The 14,711-nt window shown below is 42.6% G+C and overlaps 1 protein-coding gene across 1 annotated transcript in view; it reads right to left on the bottom strand.

The window, feature by feature from the left end:
* Positions 1–7,310: 7,310 nt before the first annotated feature.
* Positions 7,311–14,711, bottom strand: part of syn2b (synapsin IIb) — a gene marked incomplete at both ends in the record, with an annotated part of 109,439 nt that continues 102,038 nt past the window's right edge. Inside the window, 4 exons of the mRNA XM_080462282.1 lie at positions 7,311–7,464; positions 7,750–8,626; positions 11,801–11,867; positions 12,640–12,816. Coding sequence (XP_080318408.1) covers positions 7,311–7,464; positions 7,750–8,626; positions 11,801–11,867; positions 12,640–12,816 — 1,275 coding nt within the window. The remainder of the gene's footprint in view (positions 7,465–7,749; positions 8,627–11,800; positions 11,868–12,639; positions 12,817–14,711) is intronic.

Below are 14,711 nucleotides of genomic sequence, written 5' to 3'. Positions count from 1 at the left end.
GTTTTTATCTACAGGCTAACCTTTACCATTGTTTGTGTCAGATTCTTTATACGCTGACGTGTGAAAAGTAGCTACACCACAATTGAAAATAAAGAGGAAACACTTGAATCATGTTAAAACTATTTATTTGACTTGTATGGGTTTTCGGCATATATTTTCATCTCACCCCAATAAACGGAAGTCATTTGAAATCTGTAAATCGCTGCACTTAACAGTAATCAAATATAATAATAAAATTGTTTTAATTGATTGATTAATTCAAAAATAACTCTGTAAATGAGTTATTACCTTTCAAAAATACAGATCAAACACATACAATGTATTATGCCTTCTAATTCTATCACATGTTTTTCTCCACAGCATACAAATCTGAACTTGAAACTATTACAAAACACTAGAATGATGTCTATATTATGTTGTGAAACGCTGAAATACTAGTTGAGTCCAGTTACCAGAAAGACCTGTAAATAGATAAATCACCTGAAAGTCGGTGGTTACATGTGGAGCCGTTCGGCTGACTCCAGGGGTTACCCCTTCTTCCACCCGCGATGACTAACCGAGTCATTAAAGTCATTTCTCTGACTCTGCACGTTTGTTCTGACGCGACCAGTCGCCTGCTGAGAGGTGGCAACAGTAAAGAGAAAACCTGACTGATTCGTTCATCAGTTCGTCCACTTCTGTTGTATTCGGCAGCAAAATGCTGCACTTAAGCGGCTTCTGAATATAAAACGTAAAAAGGCGTAGTTTACGTATTTGTTTCACTGTCAGGAGTGTATAGCGATGTCTTTTCTGATGAAAGCTGTTTTTGTTTTTCCTTAATTAAAGGTTTTATTTTATCTATAGGTTAAGAAAAACATTCATTCATTGATTCCTTGATTTTCATTACACATAAATAATACTTAGTGGTGGTTTTGTTTTTAACATTTGCGCCAAAAAGTCACGAACATAAACAAGTTTATCTTGAATGATTTTGTTTTTAATCGCCCAAGTAATAAACTTATCCATTTATTCAGCAAATGACCATATTTAATCAATTCTTTTCCGGTTTCTTCGGTTCTTCCATGATGAATTGATGAACAACTGTTGTGAAATTGGAAATGTTGAATTTATTATCTGCTATTTGTGCAATACATCCACCCCCATATTGTGTACATACGTGTACATGTCCACACTTATAGGCACCGTTTGCATATTCTTCTGTTATATTGTATTTTTACCTGCTTTTTTGTGCAATACATCCACCCCCATACTCTGTACATGTCCACACTTATAGGCACAGTGTGCATATTTTTTCTATTATATTGTATTTTTATCTGCTTTTTTTTAGTTCCTGCTATGTGTGCTTCTTTCTCTGTACTATCCTGCTGTACCACTACAAATTTCTCCACATGTGAGATAAATAAAGGGATATCTTATTTTATCTTATCTTATTAATTGTAAATTTGATGTGATTTTGGTCAGTTTCATGTTGCTGTTGTTTCTTTGAGGTTGTTTTTTTTTTAAAACAGATTTGTCAATAAACATGTATGCCAAATAAATGGAGTTTATTACATATTTAAAGTTTGAAAAGAGAAGAGTTGAAAGAAGCCTTCTTTTAAATAACCCTCCTGGGTTGACAAACGCTTTATACGTGGTTCATCGCAGCGATTTAACCCGCCCACGCCCGACATAGTGAAATAACGACTACAAGAGATCTCAACATGGAATCAGTACTGAATTCCTCGCTAAGAACCAACTGCTGGATTTTCACTTTAAACTCAGTGTGACACTGAGACACGCACAAGTTCCACATGGGTCGAGCCAGCCTGGAAAAAAAAAACCGTTTGCACAACATGAAAAGTCGAATCCATGAAGAAATAAATGTTCCTGTTTTCTGTGAAAGTGTCAGTTGACCAGACGGTGACCCGTCTGTCTGAGCCAGTCATGCAGCTCCTGAATGACACTGCAGGGTGGAGGCTGAGTGCAAAGTGAAAGGACTTTATGACTGTTTACTTTTCGTGACTCACAATTCAAAACGTCTCGATTTTGCAGGTATTAAGTGGAATAATCCGAACGTCTAGCGTTTGATGAGCTACTGAACCTGTTGCTGTTAAACTTCAGATACTGTAGTACTGGGGTGTCAAACATTCGTGGTTCGTGGATGACATTCACTGCAATCTTTCATCAAAAGAAGCTGCTGTTGTCTTATTGTCCACTAGGGGTCGCACTGTACAACAAAAATTAAAGTTGTGTGTAAAAGAAAAAGTGCAATAAATGTAAATAAACTCTTTTTTTTTTGTGCACTAAAATGAAAGAATCCTAGTCGTCGAGGGTATTTATCGGTCGGTGCAGTCAGTTCTCTGGCCTTGAGATGAAATGTAAGTGTTTTCTATACTAACTCTTTGGAAAGTCACTGCAACTCGCATCGCAGACAGTTTCAGCACCGGATTCACTTCCTGATGCATCCTGGATCAAATCCAGGACCTCCTAGAGTCCCAAGACTTAGATTCCACATGAGAACCTCAAATACGGTCTATCCTCTTCTTATGGAACAAGTTTAAAGGGAAAATTTAATGCATGATCAGCTGATTGAAGCCTGCGCTGAAATAATCTCCTGTTAGACGTCGGGATAAAATGGAGTGTCTTGATTCTTTTCCACGATGAAATAAAATAAAAAGAAGTGTCCAAACTGACTGAATCTCAAGTATTAACGTTAACCTCCTGTTGCCTCGCTGCATCCAGTTTCATTTCAGCTGCGTTTTATCCGTGGTATAGCTCTGTACGTTGATTTAAAACAGCTGGAAAATTGTGCCTTTTTTTTTTTTACCATCACAAAACGCCGATTCGGTGCTCTTTCACACACAAGACGTCCTCCCCACGCAGAATTTCTTAGAGCTCAGCTGAAAAACAAAACAAAAACAAAAAAACCCGCCCCTGAGAGTTTTGCTGTCACAAACAAACGAAGCAATAGTTTCCGTGTGTTTTGGACAGTGGCGTCCCAGCAGACCTGAACTCTTAATATCTGAAAATGTCGGTCATCAAAGTGCTGGCGTATCTTTAAGGGGTTGCGCCGACACTAACCTGACAGTAATTGTTATAAAGTGGAAAGAGGCCCGTTAAACGTCGGGCCGAGGAGGAAAACCGATATGCTGTGGGTGTAATAAAAAACAAAAGCACTTTAAATCAACACTGCGATCAGATTGGGCCGCAGTGGCTCGGTTTGCCAGTGGTTTCCCAGGACTCCCGGCTCGTAAACAAATTGAAACGTTCGTGCCAAAAGGTTTTTAATCGTCTCTCTTGCGTCCGTCTCCCCTCACTTTAGGTTTGGCTCCGGCGGGGTTGGGATGAGCACCAAAACAAACAGGGCTTGGCGAGTATCGGCCTGCTTTCGGTGCATCAGCCGCCCACATCGATGTCCCAGAGTGATGGAGACGTTCCCACAGATATCTGCTGGCTGGTCCCTCCACGGACCGAGCTCCCCGGAGCAGGAGGTGACTCAGCGCTCCTCGTCCTCTCCACTGAGTGTGTCGTGTTGGTGACATCAAGTGAGTTGGACTTTTAAACTGAATTGGGCTGAAAACCTTGAAAATGTGAATATTCTTGTGCATCCAGCTGAACTCACCCGCTCTGCAAACATGCCTGGCAGAGACTGAACTTCTTCAGGAACTTGAAGCACATACAGAGAGAACTGTCCATCTATTCATCTGTCCCACTTATCAACATGGGGTCTTGGGGCCATAACAGTGAGCGCTATAGCCCCCCCCCCCCGGGTTCTGATCCTCCTCTCAGTTGGACTTGCCTGGTCTCCTACTGAACGTAAAGATTCTGTTCATTTGAACTGGCAGTAGAACTCCTCAGTCTCCTTGTTCAAACGACAGCGGGAACTACTCCTTCTGTTGTACCGTGAATACAATCAGTCTTCGTTCCCTTTATTCCTAAAGACAATATTGTTTGTTATTAAATGGCGCGGCTCAAAATGAAATCGTATCTTTGCCCGTGTCAAATAAGTAAAGCTCCCTTCCCTCCCTGGTGAATCCAGACGTGACACACATGTGACTAGAACAACCTACCTGGGCACGCCGGGATGGCTGACCACTGCCAAGGCCAATCATGCACTCATATATCAAACGTTCCAACTATATAGTTTATTCAGATTCAAAAACTCTCAAGTGTGATTTTAAATGAACTATATGGAGAGTTAAACCTCTTCAAAGAGGAAACTACATAAATAATTCAATTAAAACAATTAAATACAATGTTAGGATAACATAAACTTTATTAAAACACAAAGCTTCACGACTTCATGTTTGATTAAAACTAGTAAAATAAATATTTTGCTGCAACGCAGATAGAATAAAGTGCAGGGCTGTAAAGTAAATCCTCAGGTGCATCAGTTACTGTACGTCTTTAAGCCTTATCAGCCCTCGATAACAAGAGATCTGGAACTCAATGGAAGTGATCAGTGTGAGTTTGGCTTTTAACTTGTGAAAGGAGACAGCTTTGTTTCACTTATTTACAAAGATTGAAGTAGATTTAATCATTTCAAATATAATGGGAGATGAAAATGATATATTATACTCAGCAGGGTTCAACAACAATCAGCTGCTGCAATTATGAATTTGCTCATACTGATCGATCTGGATTCATTATTACAAGAAACAGTCAATACAAACGTTTCGACATGCATACAGCACCACCTACTGGCTCAATGGAGGTAGTGCAACTGATTGATTTCAGTAGAAGGGATGAATTGTCTCCCTGAGGGAAGGTTAGTCTCCTTCATAGAATTAGTTGATGATCATTTCAGGTCTAATGTTTAAACTCTGAGGTGAGCAGAACCAGCAGCAGTGACACATGAAGCTTGAAAAAGATTGTTAATATGTATAAATACTACAATAATGCGTCTAATCTAAAGTTATTACAGTGAGATTACAGTCAGTTTTATAGCAGGAGGACAATGGATGAAATTCCTTGATCCAGTGTGCACATGCTGATGATTCTACACGGAACTGCGTCTTACTGTGTAACAACGATATATAATGAAGGATATTTTACTGAAGTAGGGGTAAAATTCTAGAGGAGAAAAAAAAACAATTAAATAAATCGTGTTGATTCAAATAGGAAATTGCTCAATATGAATTTTTTTTACACTGTTATTCTACATGCGTTATATTTTATACAGTGCATTTACCCAAATATAAGGTTTTCACATTAAACGTATCCGTCATTTGCACCGAGACAGGAATTGTTAACCTTTGAACTCCCATTGGAAATTCTGCACAAGTTGCACCAATTTTAAATAATGTTCAATAACCATGTAGTCTGTGATTGTTTCCATGGAAACATTCTTTAAAATAAATGTGGTCACCTGATATAGTCACCTGCCTGATTAAGTGTTAAATCTTCCACGTTTGATAAATACCACAAGAGTATTGTTGGTCCTCGTTTCTAAGTTCCTGTGACGAGTGTAAAAGGAAGGTTCCCCTTCAATAAAAGTCACATCGGGGGAATGATGGAACCACATCTTTATTAACTTTTACCTGTACAGAAAAAAAACAAACCAAAACGTTATCAGTCGCCTGATCATGCAAAGCAGTGTTGCATTACAAATAAAAACACACTACAAAACAAACATTGTACACTGTACTATAAATATGGAGGCTCAAAAATAAATAATTAAATACATATATATTACAAAAAATAAATAAACTCCTGAGATGACACACACATACAAATACAATATGTTATAATTTACTTGCAACGTGGTATCAGAGATGGTTAAGCAGACAGGTTGATATGCGGATCGTAATGATTCTATTTCTATTTATTAACTCTTTTTTTTTTTTTTTTACATATATGCATCAGCTGAACTGAAAAGGACCAGTGAAGGTAGAAGGTTCATCCCTTCAGTGCACTTCTGCAAATGACAGTTAACGTGGGCTAACGACCAGACACCCAGCTGTTAAGGAGCAACGTGGAGGGTCACCACTGAACGGAACCTTAAAGGGAACGTAGGAACACAGCATGTAACAGATACACAGATCCTGTAGGTATTTATATCTATAATAAATAGGGTGACAGCGCTCAACAGTCACGTCGAGGTGTTATTGCACTACTGTCTCAATGTCTTTTCATGAGCATAATCATCAAATTACAATACTGTTGATAGATCTACACAGCGGCGAAACAAGAAATCACCAATCACAGCTACAGACGTGAGCTACTACGTTGAAATGTGTTCGCCGACCTGCGACCGTCGACGGGGGCGGCAGTGAATGAACACATTTTAAGTTGTAATCGACCCAGGTCTGCACAGCTACCGGACGTAGCCGTGAATCGAAAAAACATGTTCACAATAAGGCTACAACATCGAGAGAGAGAGAGAGAGAGAGAGAGAGAGAGAGAGAGGGACAGAGAGAGAGAGAGAGAGAGAGAAAGAGAGAGAGAGGCAACAGAGGGCAAAACTCAACACTGATCGAGCTCCCCTCAGCTCTACAAGTCACACCGAGCCACTTGGAGGAGCCATGCATAACAAGTGAACACAGATAAAACGTACGTACAGATATTTCAACTTCTCACACGTCAATGGACTTCAGGGCTTGGAGACAAAACGAGGGGCAGTGATGATGATGATGATGATGATGATGATGATGATGATGATGATGATGATGAGCCTAGTGGCCAGTTGGCAAGGACCAGAGACACAACAGCTGGATTCACACAAGAACAAATCCCCTTATATATATATATATATATATATATATATATATATGAAAGAGTTATGTCACTGAAAAAGGCTGCTGGATTAGTTTATTCTTTTATTGGCTTATCTCCCGTTATAGTAATATATGTTAATATTTATATACTGTACATTCCATCTCTTGAACGTTATATACTTTCCATATACTTTATCTTGTATTCCTTGAGTGTGCTCTGGAAAAAAAAAAATAAAGATTTTTTTTTCTCTCTTAATTTTTCTTTTTGCTAAACTCTATTCTTCCTAGAATCTACTCTACATCAATGACGTAACTCCTTCAACCTGAATTCCTCTGGTAAACCTTGGAGCGTTGAACATCCGACCCAGCAGGCCTCACTGATACTCACACAGGGAAGCTGAGGGTGGAGCAGAACAGGGACCGGGGGCGGAGGGATACAGTACAGTTAACACACAAACGTTTTTAGTTTTTTGTTGTTGTTTTTTTTTAAATCTCAGACTGGTTCACATTTAATGTCGATCAAGTCATCACTGGCCAGTGGTAAACAGAGGAGCCAGAATCAACACGGTTGGGAGCGGTGGAAAGGGGGATTGGCTGACTGCGGTTCGGTCGTGTCTAGTCAGAGAAAAGGCTGGCAAAAGACTTTCGAAGGTTGCGAATGGTCTCGGCCTTCACCTCCTCTTGGCCGTCGCCTCCGGAGCTCGAGACCCCGCGGAAGAAAGAGGAGTCGCTGAAGGCGTTGAAGGCATTAGTCAGGGACTGGGACTTACTGAGAAAGGGGGAGGGAAATGGGGACAGGGAGGGAGGAGGGTGGGGGGGGGGGAGAAGAAGCATGGGAGGAGGGAGGGATGAAGGGAGGGGAAGAGTTTGTTTATTAGTTGAGTTTGGCGACGGGACAATGGAGGAGCAAAGACAAACAGGGAAATTCGTAAGACGGCCAGAAAGTCACACACAAACTTTAAAAACAGAAACTCTGTGGATAATTGAAATGTGGAATCATGGCCCATTAAAAGCTTTGCATTATCAAAGGGTGCTTTGATAACGCGCCTCTTACTTCAGCAGAGGATGGGTCTTTTGCTGGGGCTGATCCTCCCCGGGGGCCTGGCTCTCAGACGGCGCCGCCGCTGCTTCAGCTTCAGCTTCTGCTTCAGCTTCTGCTTCTGCTTCAGGGTTTGAGGACGGAGACGGCGGCTTGGCCTGAGCCTTAGCCGGGGACTGCACAGCTGGCGGGGACTGGCTGGCCGCGGCCGGGGACTGAACCGGGGCGGGGTTGGGGGTGGGGGTGGGGGCGGTGTCGGAGGCCTGAGCTGGTGCGGCAGCCGCAGGTTGGGGTTTGGGCGAAGCTTTCGGAGGAGGGGGTGGGGTCTGTGGCTTCGGCTGGAGCTGCGGCTTGGAATTCCTGCGCATGGGAGGGATGGGCTTGGCGGGCGGAGTGGGCTTGGGGGGCAGATCTTTTGGTTTTCCGGGCGCCGGGGACGGGGAGCCCTGCGGCTGGGGCTTGGGCTGCTCGGTGGTGGGAGCGGAGGCTGAAGCTGAAGGAGACCCCGGGGCTGCGGCGGCGGCTTTGCTCGGAGGAGAGGCCGGAGCGGCGGCGGCTGCCTTGATGGAAGGAGAAGCCGGGGCAGCGCCGGCTGCTTTGGTTGGGGCCGGGGCTTTGGCCGGGGAGGATGGCGACGCCTTGGCTGGGCTGGAAGCAGAATCGGGGGGTGGCTTTGTAACGGACGGGGCCCTTGTCATCGGGGGAGGCCTCTGCACCGGGGGCTTTGTGACCGAGGCGGCCTTCTGGACCGGGCTTGGTTTCTGAGGCTGAGGGGATTTCTGAGCTGGACCTGGACCAGGTTTCTGAGCCTGGCTGGGCTTTGGTACCGGTTCGGCTGCTCTCTTAGCTGCCTCTGATGACGTGTCCACACTCTGGGATTTCACTGGAGCACCTGAGAGATTGAGATACCAGATATCACACACGGTTCCTCCCATCACGCAAAAACAAAAACAGCAAAATGCAAAAGAAAACAATTAAGCATTGTTGTTGGAAAAAGTCTTGCGCCTGTTATTTTGGTGCAGCTGTTAGAAAAGACAAGCCTTCTTTAAAACTCTTGAGAGACCAAAGCAGAACATGACACAGATGATGAGCTTGAGTCTAGACATGCCCATTCACTTAAAAACCTCGAAATCCTGTCCAACGCATCTGTCAAGACTAGACTGGGGCAAAGCAGGCTCTCAGTGTGTGGACTGTAGTGGCCAGCAGTGGCCAGCAGAGGGCGGCAGATCAGCAGCTGAGAGAGAGAAGGCGTTGTGGCTCAACCCTCATGCCAAGAGTTAGTTGCTTCTAATGCAGGCTGACTTGGTAAACACTGGTGGTGTACTGACAATAACAGCCAGCGAGGGGAGAGAGAAGAGCTCGGAGATGGAAATGGATGGAAACACAACACAAGAGACGAGATGATAAAAGAAAGCGACTCAAACTGAGGCAACTAAGCAACCTGACTGGCAGCACAAAAATGAATAAATAATTCAAAGCAGAAATAAACCCAAGGGATTACACATGCTGGAACAGGGATGATTTTCCAAAGGCTGATGGTTAACTTCCTCTGATGCGAGATTATGTTTTAGCATTTAAATGACATCTTAAAGACTCTTTGTGAAACGCTAGATCGCCTATGTTTGTAGATTGAACAATTTTCATGTGGCATTATCTTGACATGATTAGATTACCGGAAAAACCTTCTTGAAAATTCATCCCCAATGTCCTCGGACAGAAAGTCACTGCTGTCAGGCAGCTGAATGGCTGTGAGTCTTACGTTTCGTTTGAGATTGTCATAAAGCATCCCAACGGTTGCTTGGGACTCACGACGCATAAAAACCAAAGAAAATACCATTTGTACAAACATATCGTAGAAAAGAAGACACAATAAGAATTTGCTTGGACACAAACCCCAAATTACACAGAATTTCAAATTGCTTTAAGGTAAAAAATGTATATTTTAATTTGTGTAAATCAATATTGTCTAAGAAATCAAGCACAAAACAACAATCTTTAGGATATTTTCTAATATGTTGATGGTATGTAGGCCAAAGTAAGCAAGGTTTCCAAACCCCCCAGTATCCTTAGTCTTGCAGTACAAGTTTACACCACAAGAGGGTGTATTGAGCCACTGAAATACGTGAGCAGAATTTGGTAAGCAGGTCCTCTATTTGGAAAACTGCAACTGCCAAACACAAAAAAGAGCCAAAGAAGCAAAAAGAGTCACTAAAGTCAAGTTTACCGCTCAATACACAGAAGTGACACGACAAATTTTACTTGGTGCTACTTCAAATATTTCGAGGCCTGCTTCATGTTTGTCAGAATTAATAACCTCTGAAGTAAATCCTTAATTCAGCAGGAAAAAAGACGAAGTCAGTGACCGGCAAAACAAAATCTTGTTGATGTCATTATTACAAGAAGTTCACTACTTTTTAAATTTTGAATGAAGACTAACTATCAAACAATCTAAGGGTCTGGATCCAGGCAAATAAGGAATGGTCATGCAGGAAAAAAACAAACAAACTAAAAAAAAAGATGCTCATTGTCTTTGAAACATTTATTCAGTTTTGCATAAACAGGTTTTGTAATTGGCCCCAAAACACGTAGCGCATAAAGCCACTTTGTCCCCGATGTTGAAACACACAATACGAAGGGTTAAATCACAACCACAAACACAACAAGAAGTACTTCACAATACATTGATCTAGCAAACAGAGGACCACAAAAATCTAGAGTGAAAATGTACAGACGACAAAAAAGTGTTTAAGCTGGTCAAAAGTCTAGTCTGGATTATAAGCAACGCTTGTTGTTTCCTGTGTTAAAAACATCAAACCACAAGTAAGTTCACTTGTTTGCCGCGATCACGTCATGTTGTGTAAACATCATCGCCAAAAGGCAATTTTCGGAAAGAAGTTCAAATACGCATTTTCATCATATGAGGCACCAGTTAAGTCATTTCAAATTAAAAAATAAAAAATAAATAAAAAAAGCTTGCGATGCTAAAACACGGTAAGCACCACATGGAGAACAGGCGTTGGTCCCGTCCATGCAAGAACAAACATGCAAACACACGGTCACTAAAACACAACGGCTGCAGAGGGAATGGCTTTGTTAATTCAACACGCTGCTGTGAGGAGGAACATTTAGCCCTTAGCACACACACACACACACACACCACCACACACACGTTTTAACGGTTAAGCTCAGCACAATGTGTTTTTTTTAAAATTTACTCCACATTTCTTTGTTAATTCACAAGTAAGGAGACACAACAGAGGGTTTTTTCTTTTCTTACTATAATGATCATTGATCTAAACACTCAAATAGAAGAAACTAAACTAAACAGGAAGTTATCAGAAGGCAGTCCCGGATGTTATCCATCCAAAATGGCCATTTAATCCAACGGTTTACCTTTTTTTACGGAATGCTCAAAGATTTGTCAATAATTTGTTCCCTGTCCGACGCAACCTGGAGTGTCGAGGTTTTATTGTTCAAGAATTGAAACCCAAAGCACACGAGGAACCTCGAGATTAATGCAGAGCGGGGAACATCCTTTATCAAAACCACGTAACAAACTGGTTTATGTTGAAAGAAATATTCGTCTCGAGGAGAATTTATGTAAACTTCCGGCTTGGTCCTTGTTTTTCATGCGGGGAACATGAGCCTCTGCTCCAGGAGGCGACTGCGCCATGGAGAAGCTTCATATTAATGTAAATGTGTGTGCTGGGCTTTTCACTGAACTCTTCACATTAAGTAATCTGCTAGATGTCAATCTGTGACTTTAACTAGCGTGTCTATTTATGACCCCAAAACACTAAGAACTATGGCTGTACCCGCCACAGTGGTGGTAGTGTGTGTTAGTACGGCTACTCTGATTCATGGTCCCGTGGGATTAAACACATTTTATCATATATTTTCTCAGATTGTTTGTTTTCTCCGTTGATATTACCAAAACACTTTTCCCAGACGCATGAATTAGATTCATCACTGCTCAGCAAACAGGAAAGTGAAAAATGTGTCATTTCAGAAAGAAGACACGAGGGGCCCTACGGTGACCATCAGTGGGGAACAGTGTTGAAAGCACCTTGAGGTTGAGGACGTTGAGCCGAGGTCCTGTTTGGATCCGCCAGTCCTTCCTTGAGAGCGGCGCTCTGGTGGGCGGCGAGGGAGGAAACGGGACGGAGACGGACAGAAAGAAACATCATCATCTGAACTGAACACGACAGACGTTCAGGTTGGGAGAATCAAAGCAGAGTTGTGTGACGACTTTTGGAGAGTAAGGGCGCGTTCACATCCCCCTGTTTGGTCCAGATCAGAGTCCAAAAAACCTGTTTCGTTTTGGACGATGAGAAAACGTCCACGAACTCTGAACTGGAGCAAACCAGAGATCTCTGGTCCCTTTAGAAACCTCGGTCTCGGTTCCTTTACAAACCATCTTTCCAGCGGGCGGGGTGAGAGGACGTGACGCAGTGCGCTATGCATTCAGGGTAGTAAAGAAACAGCTAACCCCAGTGAATCAGAAGAAGCAGAAATAAAAAGTTGGATAATATCTCTCGTAGTGAAAAAGGCTCTTATTGATCTCTGGTCTGAAGACTCTATATCGTGGTTGTTTGAGGCTACCCCCCCCCCCCCCCCCCAAAACTAGCAGTTGTTGTAATTGCGGGACATTCTCCAGGCGGTTTGGTCCGTTCTCTAAACTGAACCTGAACGCCACCCGAACCAAATGAAGGTGCGAAAATCCTTGGCTCCGCCTCCCTCCCAGGTGAACCGAGTCCCGGACTATCCAAAGTGAAAGGCCCCTTAAGAATCTTGCACTTGTCAGACCCACAGTGTGAGAATTCAGTTCATATTTGTGTGAAAGTCTTTCGTTATACGTACGTATCGTTGACATTTGGCCGGGATTACAACACAAGCGAGGTTCACCTGTTGGGGCTGCACGGTGGTCGGCTTCTGGCTTTGAGGGGAGCGAGCCGGCGAGCGGGAAGCACTGGACGACCTGGCGGCCAGAGCCTGGTTCATCCGAGCCATGACCACCTCTGAGATGAGCTGGCGGTCCTCCGCCTGGTGGTCTCCGACCAGCTGCATAGACGAGCCCACCACCTGGAACGCAGGGCATCAGGTTTCTGCTCCAGTTTCCTCAACACTGGCCTTGTAGGGAGCAGCGAGCTTCATAAAGTAATACGATTACTGATTACTAGTTACTCCTTAAACATGTAACTTACTTACTTTACTGATGACTTGTTTTTAAAAGTGAATAAGTTAGATTAGAAGTAACTTTTAGTTTCTTTCAGCAGCTCTGAAACTAACGACCGGTTTTGCCAAACAAACTCTGTTCTGATCACTGCCTGGCCTCCTGCACCACGTTTATACATATATTAACCTTTGACCTTCAGTCATTGTTGTATTTATATCTGATTCACGCTTTTATTATCTCATTTTTACTATAACTGGTATTTATTTACCTGGTGATGTAGTTGTAGTCTGTTGTTGCTCTATTTAACCATCTATTTATTTGCACTACCTGCTCTATGCAGCTTTTTAATTACCATATGTAATAGTGACGCTACAATAGTTACGCTGCAATAGTAACGCTGCAATAGTAACGCTACAATAGTAACGCTGCAATAGTAACGCTGCAATAGTAACGCTGCAATAGTAACGCTACAATAGTAACGCTGCAATAGTAACGCTGCAAAAGTAACGCTGCAATAGTAACGCTGCAATAGTAACGCTGCAAAAGTAACGCTGCAATAGTAACGCTGCAATAGTGACGCTACAATAGTAACGCTGCAATAGTAACGCTGCAATAGTAACGCTGCAAAAGTAACGCTGCAATAGTAACGCTGCAATAGTGACGCTACAATAGTAACGCTGCAATAGTAACGCTGCAAAAGTAACGCTGCAATAGTAACGCTGCAATAGTAACGCTGCAATAGTAACGCTGCAATAGTGACGCTACAATAGTAACGCTGCAATAGTAACGCTGCAATAGTAACGCTCCAATAGTAACGCTGCAATAGTAACACTGCAATAGTTACGCTGCAATAGTAACGCTACAATAGTAATGCTGCAATAGTAACGCTGCAAAAGTAACGCTGCAAAAGTAACGCTGCAAAAGTAACGCTGCAATAGTAACGCTGCAATAGTAACGCTGCAAAAGTAACGCTACAATAGTAACGCTGCAATAGTAACGCTGCAATAGTAACGCTACAATAGTAACGCTGCAATAGTAACGCTGTAATAGTAACGCTGCAACAGCAATGCTACAATAGTAACGCACAGTGCCGCGGATAAGTCACTTTGATCTGATTACTGGTTTGGAAATAGTAACGCGTTAGATTCCTCGTTACTGAAAAAACTGGTGATATGAGAGTAACGCGTTAGCAGCTTGAGAAACCAAAGGACTTGGAAAAGCCGCCACAGTGGCACAAGGAGAAAATACAAACTCCATACAGGAGTACTCTTGCACTATTTCAGGTTTCCTATCTGATTCGAGAGCGTTAACGACCACGCTAACGTGCCGCCAGCAGCCTCACGCAAGAAACCAATACTAAGGAAGTAAGAAAAAACCGAAGTGTTTAACCTCGACACGCACACTGGTATTTTGAGATACATTTCAGAAATTCACATAACTATAAAATATTAAGACATGAGGACAAGACAGAACATTTTTTGTATCTTTCCAGCGTCTAATTGACTTTCAATCGGACGACTGCATATTTCACTGTGACGGACCAGCTGTTCAAAGACTGAATGTGATGCTTAGGAATCAGGTTTTATTACCAGACCTTCTGGCTCCGGGAGTTATTACGCTCCGTGTATAATATTCCACTCTTCCATCTGCCTCCGCTGAGATGTTCTCTTTGGGATTCCAAATTGTAATTTTCCCAAATTTAATATGTTTCTCAACACTAATCATCCTGGTCGTGTCCATAGTTTCAGAACCGCTTTGGAAGTAGTTATGCACTTGTACTGTATTGGGTTGAGCTGCTGTC

The sequence above is a fragment of the Lipophrys pholis genome, assembly GCF_963383615.2.
Source record: "Lipophrys pholis genome assembly, chromosome: 4".
In the NCBI taxonomy this organism is placed as follows: Eukaryota; Metazoa; Chordata; class Actinopteri; order Blenniiformes; family Blenniidae; genus Lipophrys; species Lipophrys pholis.
Note: the sequence above shows the minus strand (reverse complement) of the source record. Positions and strands in the feature narration are given on the sequence as shown.